The sequence below is a fragment of the Ovis canadensis genome, chromosome 17, assembly GCF_042477335.2.
Source record: "Ovis canadensis isolate MfBH-ARS-UI-01 breed Bighorn chromosome 17, ARS-UI_OviCan_v2, whole genome shotgun sequence".
Taxonomy (NCBI): Eukaryota; Metazoa; Chordata; class Mammalia; order Artiodactyla; family Bovidae; genus Ovis; species Ovis canadensis.
In genome coordinates, this window is record NC_091261.1 from 62,520,355 (window position 1) to 62,543,617 (window position 23,263).

The following is a 23,263-nucleotide window of genomic DNA, read 5'->3' on the forward strand; positions in this document are numbered from 1 at the left end:
ACTAAAAGGAACAAAATGGGGTCATTTGTAGAGACATGGATGGACCTAGAATCTGTCATGCAGAGCAAAGTAAGTCAGAAAGAGAAAACAAATATCATATATTAACGCATATATGTGGAATCTAGAAAAATGGACAGATGAACCTATTTCCAAGGCAAGAACAGAGACACAGAGGTAGAGAACAGACATGTCGGCACAGGGTGGGGCAAGGGGCGGGGGGAACAAATCGGGAGATGAGGATTGACATGTATACAGTACCATGTGTAAAACAGATAGCTGGTGGGAAGCTGCTGCATAGCGCAAGGAGCTCAGCTCGGTGCTCTGTGGTGACCTAGATGGGTGGGATGGGGATGCTGGGAGAGCGGTCCAGGAGGGAGGGGTTGTATGTATACAAACAGCTGATTCACTTCATTGTACAGCAGAAACAAACACAATATTGTAAAGCAATCATACTCCAATATAAAAAAAGTTAGCGTGGCTGGATAGAGGGCGGTGATCAGAGAAGGGCACAGTGAATTCGGAGTGGAGAGGAGACGGCCATGCGGGGCTTCAAGGCCTTGAGAAGGGTCTGTGGGCTGGGTAGGATGTCCGGGAATGGAATGTGGGGCAAGAGGAACAGCATAAGCCAGACTAGAGACTGTGCAGGGTGAGGCTGGGGTGGTAGTTAGTCCTGGCACCAGATCAGTGAAGGAAGATGGGAGCTATGCAGGGATCCAGAGTCAGGGAAGAATCCATTCTCTTTTTTTTTTTAAACTTTAATCAGAGTATGTACCATGCTGTGCTTAATCGCTCAGTTGTGTCCAGCTCTTTGTGACCCCATGGACTATAGCCTGCCAGGCTCCTCTGTCCATGTGGATTCTCCAGGCAAGAATACTGGAGTGGGTTGCCATGCCCTCCTCCAGGGTATCTTCCAACCCAGGGATCGAACCCAGGTCTCCCGTATTGCAGGCGGATTCTTTACCAGCTGAGCCATAGGGGAAACCCTTATTGGAGTATAGTTGCTTTATAATATTAGGTTAGTCTCTGCTGTACAGCAGGGTGAACCAGCTATGTGTATACATGTATTCCATCCCCCACCCCTTTTTAAAATTTCCTTCCCATTTAGGTCACCACAGAGCATTGAGCCATACAGTGTGTTCTTATTTATCTATTTACATAGTATCAATAGTGTATATATGTCAATCCCAATTTCCCAATTCATCCCAAACTCCACCCCATCCCCCTCGGTATCCACACATTTGTTCTCTGTGTCTCCATTTCTGCTTTACAAATAAGATCATCTGTACCATTTTTCTAGAGTCTACATGTATGTGGTAATATACGATATTTGTTTTTCTCTTTCTGTCTTACTTAACTCTGTATGAGAGACTCTAGTTCCATCCACATCTCTACAAATGACCTGTTTCATTCCTTTTCGTGGCTGAGTAATATTCTCTTGTGTATATGTAACACATCTTTATCCATTCCTGTGTTGATGGACATTTAGGTTGCTTCCATGTCCTGGCTATTGTAAAGAGTGCTGCAGTGAACACTGGGGTGCATGTATCTTTTTGAATTGTGGTTTTCTCTGGGTATGTGCCTAGAGGAATCTGTTCTTAACATTGCCTCTTGATTCATATGATTCTTTCTGAGATGTGATCGCTGTCATTTCAGTGTGATCTCCAGTAGGCAGGTCTCTTTGTATATTTTTATAACATATTTATTGAGATGTAATTCACATGGTATGCAATCCATCCATTTAAAGTGTACAGATAAATTTTTTTATTTTTTGGCTGTGCCATGTGGAATCTTAGTTCCATCCAGGGATCAAACCCACACCTGCTGCATTAGAAGCACAAAGTCTTTAAAAAAATAATAATATTTATTTATTTGGCTGTACAGGGCATTAGTTGCAGCATGTGGGATCTAGTTCCCTGACCAGGGATCAAACCCAGGTCCCTTGCATTGGGAGCTCATGGTCTTAGCCATTGGACCAGCAGGGAAGTCCCAGACGGGTCTTATCCACGAGACTTCCTGGGAAGCCCCCAGGTCAGTGGTTTTTAGTATTAAATATATTCACTCTATTGTGTGATCGTCTCCACTATCTAGAACATTTCCATCAGCCCAGAAGGAAACCCCCTACGCATTAGCAGTCACTCCCCACCTCCCTCCCCCAGCCCCTGGCAACCACTCATTTACTTTCTGTTTCTGTGGATTTGCCTCTTCTGGACATTTCGTTGAAATGGACTCATGCACCATGTGATCCTGACTACCTTCCTACTCAGCATGTTTTCTAGCTCATCCAGCTTCTCACAGTCTAATTGATGGTTGTCCTGCCTTTGACAGTCGGACATATAAACCCTTAAGAAAATGAAGTCGGCTTCTTGTCTAAAGGAGTTTATATAAAACCAGTAAGAAAACTTAAAGTGAATAGTACCTCCTTGATGTCAGGGTCTCCGCCTTTTAAGTTCTGACTTCTTAGTAAGTTGGGGGGTTTTTGTTTGTTTGTTTTATGGAGTACAGCTGATTGACAATGTTGTGATAGTGTCAGGTACACAGTAAAGGGACTCAGCCATACCTATACATGTATCCATTCTCCCCCAAACTCCCCTCCTACTCAGGCTGCCACATGACACAGGGCAGAGTTCCCTGTGGTACACAGTAGGTCCTTGTTGGTTATCCATGTTAAACTTAGCAGAGTGTACATGTTGATCCCAGACTCCCTAACTATCCCTTCCCCTCATCCTTCCCACCCTGGTAGCTCTAAGTTCCTTTTCTTAGCCTGTGAGTCTGTTTCTAGTTGTTTGTTTGTTTTGAAGTATACAGGAAAAGCAGAGAGGGGCCTGATGGCTGGCCTGTGAACCAGGGTTTGGGGCACTGAATTTATCCATGGTAGCCCAGAGCTACCAAGGGTGACCAGAGCACAGTCATTCCCCACTGCTGGGCCAGGGCTGCTCAGGAGTGTGTTCCAGGGGCCTTGGGGGCACAGGAAGTGATCTTGCTAGACCCAGGCAGTTGGTGGGGTGAGGGGAGCATGCCCAGGGGGCCAGGCCTCAGGATGGAGGGCTCTGATGGAGGGTATTGTCTCCCTAAGGCCTCTGAACAGGCCCCAGGGGCCACTTGTCGGCTGGTCCCTTCAGCCCCCCTGGGGAGTACCTGGGGCCTCAGGCATCTCCCTCAAGCTGTGCCCAGAGAGCCTTAGGGGACCACAGACAATCAACGATAACCCGAGCCGCCTCTGTGGGCCCTCATGGGGTAAGTCTAGAAGGCTCGCTGCTGATTGACCCGATTGCCATGTTGGGAAGAGCCTTGGCCATGTCTCTCAAGGACTGGGCTGCCCAGGGCACTGTAGCAGTGCCTGGTGGCCTCCGGAAAAGCTGAAGCCCCAGTCTCATCCTCTTCTGCACTTCCAAGCAGCAGTCCCAGAAATCAGGACTTTTTTTTCCACACGTATCTCGGCATCCCTCAAGCTCTAAGGGGATCAGGTTGCTCCTCTGATAAAAGAACTGTCTTTTTGCCAGAGATAAAGAACTCAGGTTCTGAGCAAGCCCTTTGGTGTCTTGGGTGAGGACAACCCATGGAGGTGAGCAGGGAACTACCATACCTTGAAAGCCTGTATTCATAGGAATGCCTGATGTAGGCGTGGGAAGAGCCCTTGGAAATATTAATGGGGTTTTTAGGGCTCGATGTGGAAACAGGGGGCCGGAAAGGAGCAGGCAGCTTGCCCAGAGCCCTCTGGGAAAGTGAGGGGTTGGGAACCCTCCTGAAGGGCTTTATGTCTTCCCCAGGCATGTGGTCATCTGTCAGCTGGCACTTCCCAGAGACAGAAAGAGGCAGGGGACTCGCCCAGTGAGCGTAAGAGCCTGGGTTGTTTGAAGAAGGAGGGGCTGGAAGGGAGTGTGCGCCTGAGATTTCTGTCTACAGCCTTTAACACATATGGCATCTAGGCAGAGAAGGGAAAAGGGGACGTGAGTGTGCAGCCATGGAAATAGCACCTAAAAGGACGTAGCTGCTACACAGCCCCAGCCCAGTGTTGCCATGTAGACTCCGTGTGACCTAGTTTTCCAATCTTTTTCCCCAAAAGGAAGCCTGAAACCCAAACTTTAATGTGAAATCTCCTGATCTAAAACAATTGGCAACTACTTCAAAGGAGTTTTAGAACACAGAATCAAATAAAAGGGGGGTGGGGTGGAAGTGGAGCCACTGGGGTGGGCCCAGAGTTCTTGGTGAACTCCTACGCTCCCTCCAGACCCTGTGCCCAGAGACCACATCTGCAGTAACATCTTCTGTGGTCCTCCTCAGAACTGATGTCCTTGCACCTTTCACTATATTATCTTATAAATTTCTATTTGTGTGTATCTTTCCTCCACCTCCACCTGTCTGATTCGTCTCATTAGCTCAGTGACCAGCAGGCACAAAGTTGGTGCTCAGTCATAGTAAGTGAATATTAGACCTGGGTTTGATCCCTGGGTTGGGAAGATCCCCTGGAGAAGGGAATGGCAATGCACTCCTGTCTTCTTGCCTGGAAAGTCCATGGACAGAGGAGCCTGGCAGGCTACAGTCCATGGGGTTGCAAAGAGTTGGAAATAACTGAGCGACTAGCACAGACACATACACAGACACACACAGACACACACACACACAGACACACACACACAGACACACACACACACACACACACCGAGGATGCTCTGTGGTTAACCTGGGCAGAGGAAAAGAAGAGAACTGGCATTAGTGAGTGCTTGCTGTGTATTAAGCATTTGTTCTACGTGATCTTGGGTAGAGGATACTGTCTGAATGTATGGTCATCAGGTGGTCCAAGGAGCGGCCCCAGAGGCTCTGCAGAGGGAGTTAAACACTGAAGATGGACTTCCCTGGTGGTCCAGTGGTTAAGACTCCATGCTTCCAATGCCAGGGGCACAGGTTCAATCCCTAGTTGGGGAGCTAAGATCCCACATGCCAGTGGTACAGCAAAAAAAAAAAAACACAAACATTGACGATATACCCTGAGAACACAGTCCTTTGAAGGTGTGGCATCAGCGACCACCGTAGAGTGCCTTCCTGGGATGTTAATCCCCCGTCTTCTCCCCCTTCTTTGGGCAGGAAGGGGCCCCGCTCCGCTGCCCAGCCGGCTTGGGTGGGTGGCGTGTGCCAGGTTTGTTTCCCTCTGCCTCCAGACCCCTCCCCTGCTGCCCCTGCTGCCCCTGCCCGGCGCTGACTCCGGCTCAGACCCGCTTCCCATCCCATGCCTGCCGGGTGGCTCTGCCGTCACCTGATCTCTGGTGGGTGGTGTCTCCTTTCAACTGTCCTCTCCCAGAACAGCACGTCCCTGACTCTCCGGACGTGAGGCATCTCAGCTCTGCCTCCTGTAGCCCTTCAGCCACCTGGCCCATCTAGGCTGGAGTCCCTTTCTCCTTGTGCTTCTGTGGGGTTTTGGTTGGGGAGGAGCCAGTTCTGTATTTCAGTCCCTCTCCCTCTGTCCAAAGCTTTCCCCCTGTTGTCCTAAGCTTTTGTCCACTCCTTCTGGATGATCAGGGGACATTGGCAACGTGAGGCTGTCAGGAATCGTACACTGCCTGTAGAGTGTGGGCCACCTGCCGATATGGCCAGCTTGGACCTGGAAAGCTTGCAAAAACTTTCTTGCTATCAAAAAAAGAAAAAAATGTTGGCAAGGATGTGGAGACCTAGAGGAATGTAAAAGGGGGCAGCCACGGTAGAAAACAGTTTGGCAGTTCCTCCAGAAGTTAAACATAGACTCACCATAGGACCCAGCAATTCCACTCCCAGATGTATACCCCAAGGAACTGAGGTATTCAAACAAATCTTCCCACACAGATGTTCATGGCAACATTGTTCACAATAGCCGACAGGTAGAAACAACTCAGATGTCCATCAGTGGATAAAAGGATAAACAAAATGTGGTCTGTTCACTCAGCGGAATATTATTTATCGATGAAAAGGAATGACGCGCTGACACGGGCTGCAATGTAGATGGACCTTGAAAACTTGAGTGAAAGAAACCAGTCACCAAAAGCCACATATTATATGATTCCATTGCTAGAAAATGTCCAGAAAAGGCAGACTCATAGAGAAACAGAAAGCAGATGGTGGTTGCCAGAGGCTGGGGGGAAGGGGGACTGCTGATGGGTGTGGAGTTTCCCCTGGAAAATGTTTTGAAATTAATCAGAAGTCGTTACACTGCACCATGAATGGCTACACGTGTGCATGCTCAGTCAAGTCCGACTCTTTGTGACCCCATGGGCTGTAGCCCGCCCAGCTCCTCTCTCCATGGAATTCTCCAGGCAAGAATACTGGAGTGGGTTGCTGTTTCCTTCTCCAGGAGACCTTCCCAACCCAGGGATTGAATCTGTGTCTCCCACTCCTACATTGGCAGGCAGATTCTTTACCACTGTGCCATCTAACACCATGGAATTGTGTGTTTTATTTTTAATAGGGTTTTGATTTTTTATATTGAATTTTATTTTCTTTTTAATTTTTGGCCATGCCAAGTGGTATGTAGGATCTTAGTTCTCCAACCAGGGATTGAACCTGGGCCCCCTGCACTGAGAATGCAGAAGCTTAACCCCTGGACTGCTAGGGAAATCCCTGAATTGTGCATTTTAAAATGGAGATTTTATGTTAAGTTGATTTTTATCACAATTAGAAAAAAAACAAAACTCCTTGCTGTGGAAGAGAGCAGGAGTATGGGTTTGGGGTCTGGAAACTTAGACTAGGATCCATCTGTGTGACCCACATGGAAGAGAAGTAAATGCCCTGCGTCAGCTGTGACGTTGACCTCCCACCTCCACCCCTACCAGGGCTTCGACGGAACACCAGCAAATAGATCCCCACCACCCCTGGGGAGGAGTGGGCTTAACCAGAAGGCCAGTAACAAATAGGAAACTGCGTACGACTTCTTATCAAAGGAAAAAGGAATAGAGAATTGCACACTGGATCTGATTCCAATGACTTTGACCAAATTAGCAATACCCTCCATTAGAAAGGGCTTCCTAGGTGGTGCAGTGGACACAAGAGGAGATGCAATATGCTGGGGTTTGATTGCCAGGATGGCAAGATCCCCTGGAGGAGGAAATGGCAACCCACTCCAGTATTCTTGCCTGGGTAATTCCATGGACGGAGGAGCCTGGCAGTCTAGAGTCCATGGGGTTGCAAAGAGTAAGGCAGGACTGAATATGCCAATTGGTTAGAAAAGGAAGCAAGAACATGGGAAAGGGAAACCAGGCAGACTTAAGAGGATGGTGGCACTGGGGGAGCCTTGAGTTTCTTTTCCTCTGACACCTTTTAATGTTATTTGTAATTAAAACCCTGAGTCAACTGGGGAGGCAACGGGACTGTGGGTCTGGGTATTGAGAAGGCAAACAGCGCGCAGGTGGCCACTGGCTGTGCTCTCCCGAGGGATGAATGCTGACTGCACAGAACGTGAGCAGAGGCCGCCCGCAAGTTCTTAAAATAGCGCCCTCGGCAAGCTGCTCAGGCCCTGGGGAGGGTGGGAAATTCAGGCTCCGGCAGGATGCAGAGTGGGTGCTAGTGGCTGTGGCCAAGAATTCATTAGCAGCCTCTCTGCCCCCCCCCAGGCGGAGCTGGGCGGAGAAGAGTGTGTCTCCGAGGCGGAGAAGGCGGCCATGGATCTCAAGGACCCCAACCGCCCCCGGTTCACACTGCAGGAGCTGCGGGACGTGCTACATGAAAGGAACGAGCTCAAGTCCAAGGTGTTTTTGTTGCAAGAAGAGCTGGCATACTATAAGAGGTGAGTGTGCCGCCCAGCTCCCAGGCTGGCTCCATTCTGAGGTTGTTCAGAGTCTGGGGACAAATTCACACCTGGAAGACAAGGGCTGCACCTGTGTTCATTGTGGGCATCATCGCTGGCCTGAAGCGCTTACATACCAACTCAGAATTCCTTTCTGAAACTCTGGGGCTCAGATTCCTCTTATAATTCAGAACTTTCCCAGCATTTAGAAAGGAATATTATAAATACTGTATTACCTTATGATCTTATACTGCATGTGAGTGCTGGGGTGGCTCCCCGCAAATCAAACACAAGAATATTTTTGCAGCAAAAGATGTGAACATTCACACAGAATCAATAGGATCAGTCAAGATGATAAACAGCCTCACGAGCTTTCATTTCAGAGTTTGCCACCAAATGAATGACCAAAAAAGCGAATTTGGGTTTTTAGAGCTGTTTGGATTTGGGAATTACAGTTAGATGGTGGGGGATAAAAGGAGAAAAAAATAACAGAGATGATGGAGCTACCCAGCCTAATATTTTTGATCATTTAGTTCTTCTGTGATCAATGAAGTCCTTGCACACACAGTAGCCACTAGCCATGTGTGGCTATTTCAACACATTAAACTTAAGTAAAATGTAAAATTCAATTCCTCAGTGGCACTCACCACATTTCAAGTGTTCCATCAGCACTTGTGGCTGACGGCCACATATTGAACAGTAAAGAAAAACATTCCCATTCTCCTGGAAAGTTCTATGCACAGCACTTTCCCGACTTAAACAACCATCTCACATCATGCCACCTCATACTCGTTCAGCTTTGTACACGTGCTTAGTCGCTCAGTCGTGTCCAAGTCTGTGTGACCCTGTGGACTGTAGCCCGCTAGGCTCCTCTATCCATGGGATTCTCCAGGCAGGAATGCTGGAGTGGGTTGTCGTTCCCTTCTCCAGGAGATCTTCCCGACCCAGGGATCGAACCCATGTCTCATGTTTCCTGCATTGGCAGGTGGGTTCTTTACCACTAGCGCCACCTGGGAAGCCCCAGCTTTGTACACATTGCCCTTCTATTGGTTCCACAAAACACACCTTGCTTGGTTCAGGTCACTTCAGGACCTTTGCACATGCTGCTCCTGCAGCTGGAAAAACCTTCCGCATGACTCTTCCTATAGTTGGCTCCTGGTCACTCGGGGTTTGGGTCAGGTGTCACGTCCTGAGAGAGGCCTTCCTTCACCATTGCTACCCCTTCAAAGGAGTGTCCTGTCCTTGTCACAGTCTGTCATTTTGCTCGGTTTTGCTTTCTTTTTGGCTGTGCTGTGTCGTCATTGATTTGTGCAGGCTTTCTGCAGTTGCAACAAGCAGGGGCTACTCCTCGTTGCGGTGGTGCTCAGGCTTCTCCTTGTGGAGCACAGGCTTCAGTACTTTTGGCTCTCAGGCCCTCGTGCGGGCTTAGTGCTCCACAGCCTGTGGCATCTTCCCTGACCAGGGGTCAGCCCATGTCCTCCTGCTCTGGCAGGTGGATTCTTACTCACTGCACCACCAGGGAAGTCCCACACCCCCCTCAGTTTTACTTTCTTCATGGCTTTTTTCACCATTTCACATTCTCCTGTTCAGGAACATGCTGGTTTTATTGTCTGTTTCCACACCAGACTGCACCATCATGGCACCAGAAACCTTACTTGTCTTGTTCATAACTAAGTTCCCAGCACTCAGGATGCAGCCTAGCCCAGAGTAGGTGCACAAGTGCCTGTTGAATAGAAAACTGGAAGGAAGGACCAATGTGGTCCCTGCCCTTGTAGGGAAGATAAGACATCAGAGAAAATACAGTGCCATACGTGCTTATTGAAAACCCACTGCGAGTCTGCCATGTAAGAAAGCTTTATGGCAGTGTGTGCGCTGGCTGCTTGAAGAAGAGAGAAATCTCTTCTGGCTTGGGGATGGGGTGGAAATCAGGAAGGCTTCATGGAGGAGGTGGCGTTTGAACTGGGCCTTCTCTAAAGAACAGGGTACTTCTTAGATATGGGAGATGTGGGTGGCATGTTCCAGGCAGAATGAATCACAAAGGCGTGGAGACAAGGAAACATTTGGCAAGAACAGGAAATAGGAAATCATTCTATTTGGCTAGACGCTCCAAAGTAAACTTAAAATAGAGATGTGGGTACCTTCCTGAAATTTCTCACGCGTGGCCCACTGGGCCAAAGGGCCTGCAGACAGCTATGTGCATTGCCTCTAGGACATATCCTTCCTCTTAACTGGCCATTCCAGAAGCCAGCCCCTGAGGCAGAGAGCTTGGGGGGCAAAGGCGACTGTTGTTGTCCTCCTGGGTCCCTTATTATCACTCCCTTGTAAAAGTATGTGCCCTCTCAGACCACCAGACAGTGCCCTTGGAATATTTCAGCTTTCATGGGATTGTTGACTCTCTAACCTCATGTCTCTCCTTCCAGTGAAGAAATCGAAGAGGAGAATCAAATACCCCAACCTCCACCCATTGCCCACCCGAGAATGTCTCCCCAGCCCGAGTCTGGGATCAAGCGACTGTAAGTGCTGTGCTTCCGGTGTCTGGAGCTGCTCGTTGGCGGCTGAGCTGGTGGTTCATATAGCCTCTCACTTCTCCTGGGCACCTGCTCCAGGCTGGGGCTTGTCACTAACCACCTTCTGCCGAGATGGACCTAATCCTGGGGCACTTTGGGCCTAGCCCTTGACTTGGCATTCACCTCTGTAACTTGAAGGCTGAGTTCCTCCTAGGGGGATGGGGGTTGGTCCCTGGGCAGAGAGGTTTGGGGAAGGCTGAGAGGGCGGGAAAGGGCTGGGACCTATGGCTGACGCTCAGGGCTTGCTTGAGTGTATCAGGTGAGGCATGTCTCTGAAGACAGCAAATACTGCATGGTGGGTCCCCAACCAGGGATCGAACCTGCACCCTCTATGTTAGAAGTCCAGTGGTTAGTGGACCGCCAGGGAAGTCCCTGGCTTGGTTTTTGTTTCTGTTTTGCCCTTAGAAAGGGATGACTTGTTCAAATGCTGGGCCCTGGGAAAGGCTGGCCTCCCTCTAGAGTGTGGGGTTAAAGATGTGGTTTTCTTCCAAGCCGCTCTTGGCCAGCTTCACACGTTGTTTGCTTGGCCCTCCATCTGCTGGATTTGGGAGGGGGTGTGGTCCCCAGTTCTGCTGAGGGATAAATATTTCCTGGGGGTGAAACTTGGAACTATTCATTGATAGGCCTCCTCTGGATCTCAACACCATGTCGGCCATGTATTAGTTTGTAATCTTCCGATGGCACTTGAAATGCACCTCTAAGTAACTTAAGATAAACTGTTGGTCAAGCAGCTAACAATTTTCAGGTCATCTTGGCTTTAGATTCAGCTGGATCCAGGCCTTGTCATCAGGGCTTTGCCTCATTCCCTCTACCTCTACCCCAGTTTTCCTTTCTGTGTGCTGTATTCTTGGGTGGCAGTACAGCCACCATCAGCTCAGGCTTCTGCTTTCTGGTATGAAACTTCAGCGGGAAAAGAGAAATCTCCCACAGGGTCACAGAATTGAGTCTCATTGGCTCTGACCAGGTCACATGACCACACCCTAAGCCAATCACAGGGCAGTGCATCCATAGGTCTGGTCTGGTCTCATTCTCACACCTGAAGCTTGGAGTAGCTTTAACTGCATCCAGTTCCCATGGACTGAAGTTAATGGAGGGACAGACCCCAAGCAAGATCAGTTTGCTGAGCAGACAGAGGTAACCAGCGTTCACTGTAACCTCATCTTCGGGGAGAAGGAGCCCTTTGGTCTTGATTCTCTGATGTACTCAGTATACGTGGTTAAGATTTCCCATCTAGTGCTTGGTAAGAAGTGGGATTCCTTTCGCTGAGACCCTGATCTGTCCTCCAGCCCCACTTGTATGTAAGGATGAGCAGAAAGTGAAAAGTGAAAGTGTTATTCGCTCTGTCATGTCCAACTCTTTGCAACCCCATGGACTGTAGCCTGCCAGGTTCCTCTGTCCATGGAATTCTCCAGTCAAGAGTACTGGAGTGGGTAGCTAGCTATTTCCTTCTCCAGGGATCTTCCAAACCCAGGGATCAAAGCCGGGTCTCCTGCATTGAAAGCAGATTCTTTACCGTCTCAGCTACCAAGGAAGCCCTAGGACAAGCAGAAGTGATCTTACATGCTTTGGCTTAAATCCTGGGGAACTAGAGAAAATGTTTATGAGCTCACACAGTCCCTCCCTTGGCTAAGGGAAGGATAAGACAAGAGAGCAGCATCTTCTTCCCTCAGCAGCTCCTTCCCTTTAACTGTCAGACCTTCCCAGCACCTCTGCTCCACCAGCACTGCGCTTACAGCATCTCCGGCACTGTAATTCCAAGTCACGTGTAATTCTAAGGCTTCCTTCTGAAGCACTGTTGTTCTGACTTTCTAGTTTTCCACTCCAGCCCCCTTTCACTAAAACAGGTAATTAAGTGGTTGGTCTTTGCAAATCTAACTAGGTAGAATCCAGAGGAAAGGTATCAGAATTAGCCAACACTCTTTTTTTCCTACTAATTCTACCCACACTTGAGTTGGCTGTGGTGTCTGGTCCTCTATTTTCCAGATTGTTCCGGAAAGGACTCTGTTCTCAAACCCCATTTCCCCTTTAGTTTGGCCTCTGGTTGCTCAGCAAGACCTGGGGTCTGAGCCTGGCTGGAGAAGCAGCTGGAATCTGGGAGCCTGAGACAGACAGAGAGGGAGAGAGAATTCAGAATCTCTCTTCCATGGGGTGCAGGTGGCTAGTCCTATGGCTGCCCTGGTCTTCTAGGGGATAAGTGGGAGATCAAACTGGCACAAAAGGCTTTTGACCAGCCCAGACAGGACAGCGGTCACCTTTGTCCGCCTCGGCCACTGACCGGAAGCTGCATCAGGGTGACCACGAGCTCAGAGCCTGGGGCAGAAATGGATCTTCCCCGGGGACCAGGGAAGGGAGTGGCCATTCTTAAGCTGGTTCTACGCCTGTCTCCCTCGCCATCCTGCACTCTCAGGCACCCATCTGGGTCTGTCTGGTCCCTTTGTCCTGGCTTTTGTGGAATGTTAGTCATACAGCTTTTTTTAAAAAAATTTACTTGGCTGCTCCAGGTCTTAGGTGTGGGACTTGGGATCTAGTTGCCTGACTTAGGGATGGAACCCAAGCCCCTCCACACTGGGAACATAGAGTCCCAGCCACTGGACCACAGTGTCCAGTGTGTCGGGAAGTCCCGACACAGCCTTTTTAGTGCAGCTCACAGCTCTTCCCCAGCTCAGCTTCCTGCCCTCCACCACTTTCCCCACCCACCAGTGAGTAAGCAGTAACTATTAAATACCTTGGAGGTTCTGCCCTGTCGGGAGATTCAGAGCTGGGAGGGTTAGCCCCATTTCTCAGATGAGGAAACTGAGGCCCAGAGAAGCCCATTGACTTCACTGTGATCACTTGCTGGGAAGGACCAAAGTTGGGATGGATTGGAACCCATGCCTTTTTTTGCCACCCAGCCCTGTGCTTGCCCCAACCGCCTCATTCGACCTCCCTGCCCCTCCTTTTCTTTACCTCCCCCACTTCCCGAGTCACCAGCTATGGGCTGACTGCCCAGTTCCCTTATCTTTCAAATGCACCACCAGCCAAAGCCTCCAGAGTCTACATTTCTGGGCTGAACTGGTCGAGGGAACCAGAAACTCCAACCGCCTGTCCAAACAGCGTGCCCAGAGGACGTTCCAAGAATAGCTTGTGATTGAGCAGCTGCTGGCCAGAGTCTGGGCTGGCACTGCCTGGGAAGGTCACGAGGGAGCGCCTGAGTGGCTCCACCCTCGTCCCCAGTGGATACCAGGCACCAGCGCCCCCTTTGTGTCGCTCGCAGCTCTCCATCATGGGCTGACAGGCACACACAGGGCTGCTGAGCGGAGGTAGGGGGCTGACCAGGGAGGCAGGCAGCTGGCAGTGGGCATAGAGGCTCAGCCGGGGAAGCTGCAATCGGAACAGCTGGCCTCACACACCAGAAAAGCTGGCCTTGGAGCAGGCGGTCACCTGAGTATCCAACGGTAGTGACAACGGTGCAATCTCTCCCTGTCCTCCTACCTGCCACCCTGCTCACTGCAACCCAGAAATAACTTCTTCACAGCCGCCCATTGCACTGCCTGAAATGCCACTGTTAGAACCTCATTTGCTTTGAGTCTTCCAGAAATAACTGTTGCAGGGTGGGGCTGTGCAGGGCTGGGGGAGGGGGGGTGCGGAGGTTTGGCGGGGTGGGGCTGGTGGGAGCTTGAAACCAGCTACAGTGTATCCAGGATATAACTTTTGACCAAAACAAGCCAGTCTTTTTTCATGGCAGTGGCTGTCCCTCTGGAGGAGGTAGCTCCTGCAAGGAGGCACCTGGAATAGGGAGGGGAGGAAGGCTGTCCATATCAGGGATCCCAGCTAGACCCACAGAGAGTAGCTCAACCAGAACCCCCTTCTGCCTCCCCGCCAGGTGTCCCAAGGCCCTAATGCATCAGTCTGGCCCCTGATTGGGCCCCAAATGAAGTCCAGCATTTCCCAGCAGGCAAACATCTATCCAGGAAAAATACCGAGCCTGCATATCTGGGGCCATCCCCCAAACAACGACTGTGTCTCTGGGGGCTCCCTGTTATGCTAGGGAGAGCATAAAAGTGAATGCAGAGCCTTATGGCCAAGAAGGTAATGGTGCCCGCTAGCCTGGCCTCTGCAGACTGGGCCCATTCAGTAGAAGCCCCTCACTGTCACCATGAGAGGCCGTTCAGATGGTTCTGCTGAGATGCCACCTCCCAGCTACTTTGGGGAGTTGCATGAAAGGTGATCCAGACACAGAGAATTCTCAAACCTCATTTGAGATCATCATATTATTATATCTTTCCCCCAGCCAACCTCTTTAAAAAAACAAACAAAAACAAAACCAAGCTGTTCAAAATAAGTTCTGGAGACGTGGTTAGGTTTCTTCATTTTCCTTGCCCAGACAAGGAACTGATGAGCATTCATTGTTGTTTGTTGTTCAGTGGCTTAAGTTGTGTCCGACTCTTTGCAACCCCATGGAGCATGCCAGGCTTCCCTGTCATCCGCTGTCTCCCAGAGCTTGCTGAGTAGGCTCTGGCTTATCCAGGGGAGTGATTATGCAGCCTGTCTCCTTCCCGGCCCATCCTGGCTGCCTCATCTTCTCTCCTGCGTCTCCCCTGGCTACCTTCAGGGTACCAAGCCTGCAGCTTGTGGCAGCTGGGGGAGACGGGCTAGAAGATACCCACGGATGTCACCAGTGAATCCCACAGCAGGTTTTGATCTATCATTCTTCATACCCAGGCCTGTGTTTTCAGCCCTCGAGGCCAGCCTGTCTTCCCTACGTGGTTGTCACGTGCTCTTCGTTTGCTAGGGTTGCTGTACCACAAACCAAGCTGGCTTAAACAACAGAGATGTGCTGTCTCACAGTTCTGGAAGCTAGACGTTCAAGATCAGGGTGTTCGGCAGGGTCTGTTCCTTCAAAGGGTCATGAGGGATCGTCTTCTCCATGCCTCTCTCCTAGCTTCTGGTGGTTTGCTGGCCATCTTTGGCCTTGGTTCACTCACAGAAGCATCACCCCAAACTTTGTCTCCATCTTCACATGGCCTTCTTCCCGTATGCATGTCTGTGCCCACACATCCCCCTTTATAAGGACACCAGTCATATTGGACTGGGGCCACCCTACTCCGGTATGACCTCACCAAAACTAGTTACATCTGCAAGGGTTCTATTTCTAAATAAGGTCACATTCTGAGCTACGGGTTAGGACTTTCCAAAATATGAACAGAGGCGGGGTGGTAGGTGGGCAGCACAGTTCCACCTACCCTAAGCAAACCCTTCAGCTGACCTGTCTGTGGAGTGTTTCTTTTTCACTCCTTGCCCTTTTTTTTTTTTAAATTTGGCTCTACTGAGTCTTTGTTGCAGCATGCGGGATCTTTAATGGAGGCATGCAAACTCTTAGTTGCAGCATGTGGGATCTAGTTTCCTGACCAGGGGTCAAACCCGGGGCCCCTTGCATTGGGATCGCAAAGTCTCAGCCGCTGGACCACCAGGGAAGTGCCAAGCTCCCCTGTTTTTATCTTCTCTGTGTCTATCTGTGCTTTTCTAACCAGGATCTTTACAGCCATAATGCCCATGGTAGCAGCCGGACTGATAATAGATGACCCCACCCTGCAGCCTGTCCGACGACTTGTGTCCCTCGTAGGCACTGGATTTCTTTCTGGTTTCCTTTTGAGCTGTGCCTTCGCAATGTCTGCTGCGGCTCTTGCTGGGGCTGGCCTGTCTCTCTGGCCCCTTTAGCTGCATGGCCATCCCCCTGCGTGTTCCCATTTGAAGTGGGTGTTGAGTGTGATTTCAAACGTGCCACTCATGAACGCTCCATCTGCACGAGTGAAGCCTTGGAATTCTGGGCTCTGTCACCGATAATTCTTTTTGTCTTTTCTGTTTCCATTCTAAAACCACCTTGTCCATGATCCAGTAAAGAAGGTCCTTTAAATGACGGGTCAGTAAGCCACACCCACCATGACCCATCCCCCTGAGTGACACTAACGCTGTGTTTTTCGATCTTCACACCCTGGCTTTCTAAACTGCTTTGTTTTGCCAAGCCATCGTCAGCAAGCCGTTTGAGCTTGTTAACAGGAAAAGCAGAAGAGGGGACTTTGTCTTGATTCTTTCTGTGTCCCCTTAGACAGAAGTGGCAAGTGGCTTTCCTGCTTGAACCAGGCAGACATGATATGTATCAGTGATGAATGCTGCTATATTTCTGGCCAGCTTAATTGCTTCGATTACATTACAGAAAGAGCTCTCAAATAACCCAGAATGAGAGTCCTTCATTTGCCAGTACACATATTGGTTGCAGGAAGAAAAAGAGGCTTTACATATACATGTATATGTATGGCTGAGTCCCTTCGCTGTTCACTTGAAACTATCACAACATTGTTAATCAGCTATACCCCAGTACAAAGTAAAAAGTTTAAAAATAAACAAACAAAAACAGTCCAAGAATACATCATTAAAAAAGAGAGAGAGAGAGAGAGAGACTTTAGCTGGTACAGAGAATTTCTCCAGGCAGACTTGGCTTGCCCCAGCTTTATAATGAAAGACTACTTCATTCCGGGTAGGAAGTCATTGTAGGATCCAGTAACCACAGAATAGTAAAATCATTTTCACCCAAATGTGATTAAAACTGAACTCCATAGGCCACAGCACTAAACAACAGAAACAAAACAAAACAAACAAACAACAAAACCTAATAGGTAAGCGGACAGAGGGAACTAAAAATAGTTGATCTGAAGCTTTGATTTCTCAGGGGTTCCTTCCTATTCCTGCTCTCAGAAAACATACCTGAATTACTATAACTCTGACCAAGTTCAAAAACCAAAATTCAAGACTAGAGGAACTTAGACTAGAAATCATCTTTAATTAGAAGCTGGGAGTACAGGAGGACAGTTGGCAGCTTAGAAAGGACTTATCGGAAATACTCACCGTGGGCCAACTTGGGTGGACTGCCCTGGGTCCTTGACTCTGTTGAGGTGGAGTTTAAGCTGACTTTGTTTCAAGTGGGCCACTTTGTCAGCTTTTTGCCTGAGATTTCCACTTTTATCATTCAGGCATCTGATGGTTCACTCTGATTGATCAATGAGCAACAGTCACAGCTATTTGAAAAAGTTCAGGGTCTACTGTAGCCATGTAGATAGTAACTGTGACAACTTCTAAAGGCTCTCACCATTAGATCACTTCTTGTCACTTGTCCAAATCGATGTCTCCCAAATTTCTTTCATAGTCTGTATTCACAGTGTTTATCTAATCAGTGCACATGTGTACTATTACTTAATATATATTCCTTAATAAGTATTTTAATCTCTTTTCTTAACTACCTACTTTCAGCTCATTCTAAGCAGTAGAAATATCCATGAAATTTGGACTTTGAGGTGCTACTTATCTAGCTTCCCAATTCACATCACATAAATACACAGTTACTTTAAAACATTCATCTCTTTACATCTGAGTCATTTACATCTCATATGGCTTCTGAGTATTCCTTTCTCTGCATCATCGAGGTAAAGAAACCCATGACGTATGTTTCCAGTAGCTTTTTATTTCCACTGGTAAGGAGGAGAAATCCCCTGTAGTGCTTAAGTGGGGAGGTGCATCACACATCACCTACGTGCACGCCCTGCTCACACTGTGTCACCTCCAAGGTACCGTGACAGTCACATGCAGAATCAACCCCCCGCTGCTTTCCGGAATAACTCTGACCCGCACCCCCAGCCTTTTCTTTCACACCTTGAGTTGATTCGCTCCCCTCACGTTTGCTGCTGTACGTCCTGGCAATTGCAAAACCTGTGATGTGCACAGCCAAGGGCAGCCTCTCATTTCCGTCTTTCCCTTCCCAAAGGTTTAGCTTCTTCTCCCGAGATAAGAAGCGTCTGGCCAACACGCAGAGAAACGTGCGCATCCACGAGACCTTTGGCCAGTGGGCCAACTGCCACCGCGATGACGGTTACACGGAGCAAGGACAGGAGGCCCTGCAGCACCTGTGACCGTGACTCACCTCTGTCCTCGGACCTGAAACACCCACCACCAGGGGCCACCATGGAACATGGGCACCTCGGGTGTCACACCCTCAAAACTGATCCCTCCAACAGACTGTCTGCTTTGAGGGAGCACGTTGAAAAACTGAAGCCAAACTCTAAAGAGACGTTTATTTATACTAGGGCTACCACCGTTTCTAATAGATGACTCCAATCCCTTAAGATATATATTTAATAAGACCATGAGCGGAGGCTGACTTTTGCATTAACTTCAGTAACACGAGCTTCGCCAGATACATCACCTGCCGCTCTAATTGCTGTTTGACTCGCTTTGTATGAAATTCTTTGTGTAGAAATTTTACGATCACATTTGTCATACTGACATGGGAGGCAGGGAACTGATAGGTTTTCATTAGTTGCGTTCATGATATTGTCATGGTGGTAGCAGAATATTTAGGATGCATCAACTAGACAGGGAGGGCCTCCGAAGTCACAGGACACACTGGCCCAGCTCAGACACAAAGCAACAGAAATCAGGGACAATAGTCCTCCCACCCAGAAACTGGAGACAAGTTTGCAAGAGCCTGTGGTTCTCTATTGCACCTTGTTACCGATAATGCCTAGAGCATGTAGCAATGTTCAAGGCCAGTGCCTTGGAATCTGCTGTGAGTTATGCAGTACTAACCAAACAAAGTTGCTAAGGATGAGACACTGCAATGGTTCTGTGTGTGTTCTTTTTTATTGGCATCTTGTTTCTTTTCAGCATTTACTGTGTCAAATACTTAGTCCCCTGGGAAGAAGACAAAGATTCCCAAAGTGGATTGAGAGTGGGGTGTGGAGCCGCTAGGGGATGCTGGATGATGGGTGAGGTAGACTTGGCAAAGAGAGGGTGGTGGGTGAAAAGATGGCTTGGGGACCACTGATGTCTGGCTGACTTATGGGGCTGTGGTGGACAGCCGGATGCCCTGTCTGCAACTAGCAAGTTGAGGGTTTGCCCAAATAATGCTTTTTCTCCACCCAATGGGGTACCTAGGGTGCAAGGCTTGAAAGAGATACCATTTCCCAACAGAGCACTCAAAGTCATCTGACTGGGCTGCTTTCTGCACGTTTTACTGTGTTGTGCTAAGAAATCATCAGGTTGGTTTACAGAATCTACGTGAACTCTGTTTACAGATCACTAAGAAAAATAATCAGACAGGATAATGTTGGTTTAGAGTTAATGGTTCTCCAACCAGACTGCCATTGGAACTACCGGAGTTTACTCTCAGAGAGTATAAAAGCCTGCCAGTGCAGGAGACACGGGTTTGATCCCTGGGTCAGGAAGATCCCCTGGAGGAGGAAATGGCGATCTACTCCAGCAGTCTTGCCTGGGAAATCCCATGGACAGAGGAGCCCAGCGGGCTATAGTCCAGGCGGTTGCAAAGAGTCAGACACGCCTGAGCAACTCAACAACAAAACTGATCCCCCATCAAACTCCCCTCATCACGATTGACTGCCCTTCCCTGGGGTAACCAGTATTGGTAGTTTCCTGGGTATTTTTCCTGAAACAATTTATAAATATACATCAGTTCAGTTCAGTTGCTCAGTCGTGTCCGACTCTTTGTGACCCCATGGACTGCAGCACGCCAGGCCTCTCTGTCCATCACCAACTCCCCGAGTCCACCCAAACCCATGTCCATTGAGTCGGTGATGCCATCCAGCCATCTCATCCTCTGTTGTCCCCTTCTCCTCCTGCCCCAAACCCTCCCAGCATCAGGGTCTTTTGCAATGAGTCAACTCTTTGCATCAGGTGGCCAAAATATTGGAGTTTCAGCTTCAACATCAGTCCTTCCAGTGAACACCCAGGACCGATCTTTAGGATGGACTAGTTGGATCTCCTTGCTGTCCAGGGGACTCTCAAGAGTCTTCCCCAACACCACAATTCAAAAGCATCAATTCTTCGGCGCTCAGCCTTCTTCACAGTCCAACTCTCACATCCATACATGACCACTGGAAAAACCATAGCCTTGACTAGACGGACTTTTGTTGACAAAGTAATGCAGTCATGTAAAAAACATATATTTCTGTTCTTTTTACATAAATGGCAGCATATGATACACACATCCTTCTGTACTTTTCATTCCTTAGAATACCCTAGATGTAACTCCGCAGCAGTATAAGAGACATTGAGTCTCAACCAAGGGTGATTTTGGCCCCCAGAGATATTTGGCACTCTCTGGAGACATTTTTGGTTGTCACAACTGGGTGGGGGGTGCTGGTGTGGGTGTTGTCATCCATCCTGGGTAGGCCCCAGGGATGTTGCTAAATATCCTACAATGCATAGCCCAGCACCCAATACGAAAGAATATTCCAGCCCCAAATGTCGATGCCAGTACTGAGGAACCCTGGTCAACCATACAGAGTGTAATGTGTTTATGTTTGTCCAGGCCCACGGGTGGTCAGATGGCTTCCAGTTTTCCTAAAACAGCACTGCACTTTCATACTTGTGCATCGGCCTGCAGAACGAACTAGAAGCAGAACTGCTAGGTCAGAGGGAGTCGGCCTTTGCCACGTCGATGGCTACAGTCCCTGCCAGGGTGGGGCAGAGGGGGGAAGGGGAGGTAGTCCTACTTTTTTTTTTTTAAGTTATCAGGGCTGATACAAGACTTAAACCCCAATGTCCAGAGGCAGGGTCTGAGTGTGTATATTTTTTTCACTCATTCATGTTCTGGTACTCAGGGTTGATAAATGCCAGCTTAGACTATGTAAACACTGCCACTGGAGACATCCCTGGTGGTCCAGTGCTTAAGACTCTGTTTCCAATGCAGAGGGTGAAAGTTCGATCCCTAGTTGGGGAACTAAGATCCCACATGCTGTGTGGCATGGTCAAAAGATAAAAATTAGAACTAAACAAAACACTGCCACTGGATGTGTTACTTCTGAAGCCATCTCACAATTCATGTTCCTGGATGGGGATCTCTCGTTTACCTAATATACCTCTAACTCTAGCCCATAACAGATGTTTTAAATGAAATGTGGGTGAAGTCAGAAACGTGTTCCTGCAAGATGGTTGAGATTTGGCAGATTGTAAAGTATTGCACAGGAAATCGAGAAAGAGTGTATTTTTCTAAAACGGTTCTAACAGCTAACAGTAATTTTAAGATATTGTAGGTCCCCAACGCAACAATGAGATTCATACTCCTGATGCAAAAACCTAGTAATGAATGTGTGAATCTTGATACTAAATCAGGCATTTATTCTGCATGAGACATCCTGAATTTTAAGAACTTAACTTTCAAAGATGCAGTCATGGATAAAACAAAAATGTTAAATGTCAGTTTCTTGAAAATCATAGGAATAGTATGGCACTTATTCAAAGTCCTCAGAAGTTAAGGTCAATATATCCAGCTTTTAAACAAACCAGAGGCCAGATGGTTGAGGGAAAAGGCAAATCAGTCCATTAGAACTAGATACTGACCTTTCGTGGATTTCACTTTCATTCCACTCTCACTTCTCTTGAACTTTCTCTTTTCCAAGGACTGGAAGATTGCCATAGTCCATAGCCTCACAGCCTGCAACTTTGGTTTTTCATTGTAAATGCCAGTCACCCCACCAAAAAAGGAGAGGGAAAAAAAAGTAGTCAGCACTTGGCTGGAGAATGGAGTTATATTTGTTCAAGAGAAGCTGGCTACTGACCCAGAACACTGCTAGGACTGGCTTTTGGTTCTCTGTCTCTGGACAATCTCCTTGGATTCACTTTTCTATCCTATTTTTAATTTCACTTAACCAAACCCTTGCACTATGGACATAAAGATGGAAAAGATACAACTTTGATCCTGACCAGATTCAGGTTCCTGAGAGTCACAGATAAATGCAAATGGTTTCCAGGCATCACCCCTTTTTGCTACACTTTCAAAAAGGTCATTTCCAATAGATGGGAGAAAAAAATCAAAACAAAGCCCTCTACTACCAAATTAAATGAGTGATGGTTCCTTACACAGGTCTTTCTGTACAGATGATGGCGACTACAAAATTGTTTCTCAGGCTTATCAAATAACAGGTCCTTAATCACTGCAGATGGAGATTGCATCCATGAAATTAAAAGACGCTTACTCCTTGGAAGGAAATTTATGACTAACCTAGATAGCATATTAAAAAGCAGAGATATTTCTTTGCCAACCAAGGTCCGTCTAGTCAAGGCTATAGTTTTTCCAGTGGTCATGTACGGATATGAGAGTTGGCCTGTGAAGAAAGCTGAGCACCGAAGAATTGATGCTTTTGAACTGTGGTGTTGGAGAAGACTCTTGAGAGTCCCTTGGACTGCAAGGAGATCCAACCAGTCCATTCTAAAGGAGATCAGTCCTGGGTGTTCACTGGAAGGACTGATGTTGAAGCTGAAGCTCCAATACTTTGGCCACCTGATACGAAGAGTCGACTCATTGGAAAAGACCCTGATGCTGGGAGGGTTTGGGGGCAGGAGAAGAAGGGGACAACAGAGGATGAGATGGCTGGATGGCATCACCAACTCGATGGACATGAGTTTGGGTAAACTCTGGGAGCTCGTGACAGATAGGGAGGCCTGGCATGCTGCAATTCATGGGGTCGTAGAGTCGGACACGACTGAGCGACTGAACTGAACTGAAAACCATAAGATGAAGGAAATGCCCTAGAGATCCTATGGTTAGAACTCTGCACTCTCACCACTGAGGGCCCCCAGGTTCAATCCCTGGTCAGGGAATTAAGATCCCTGCAAGCTGCCCATAAGCCCAAAAACAAAAACAGGGTAGTCCAGTGATTAAAATTCTATGCTGGCAATACAAGGGACCCGGGTTCCCTGGTTGGTAACCAGTATTCCACGTGCCATGAGGTGTGGCAAAGGATTTTTAAAAATAATAAAAACTGAAAAAACTGTAAGATGAAGAGGGGCTTCCCTGGTGCCTCAGATGGTAAAGAATCCGCCTGCAATGCAGAAGATCCAAGTCCAATCCCTGGGTTGGGAAGATCCTCTGCAGGAGAAAATGGCAACCCACTCCAGTATT

General features: G+C 48.4%; 1 protein-coding gene across 4 annotated transcripts in view; it reads left to right on the plus strand.

Moving 5' to 3' along the window:
* RILPL1 (Rab interacting lysosomal protein like 1) overlaps positions 1–18,962 on the plus strand; it is a 41,915-nt gene extending 22,953 nt beyond the window's left edge. Inside the window, exons 5-8 of one of the 4 annotated variants that reach the window (XR_011249928.1) lie at positions 7,575–7,747; positions 10,168–10,260; positions 15,825–16,213; positions 18,110–18,962. Coding sequence is in view for 3 of the 4 variants with exons in the window: in XM_069557680.1 (XP_069413781.1) it covers positions 7,575–7,747; positions 10,168–10,260; positions 16,190–16,213; positions 18,110–18,254 (435 nt within the window). In the remaining variant the exon portion in view is untranslated. The remainder of the gene's footprint in view (positions 1–7,574; positions 7,748–10,167; positions 10,261–15,824; positions 16,214–18,109) is intronic. The other 3 variants (XM_069557681.1, XM_069557680.1, XM_069557679.1) reach the window with 3 other exon arrangements.
* Positions 18,963–23,263: the final 4,301 nt, after the last annotated feature.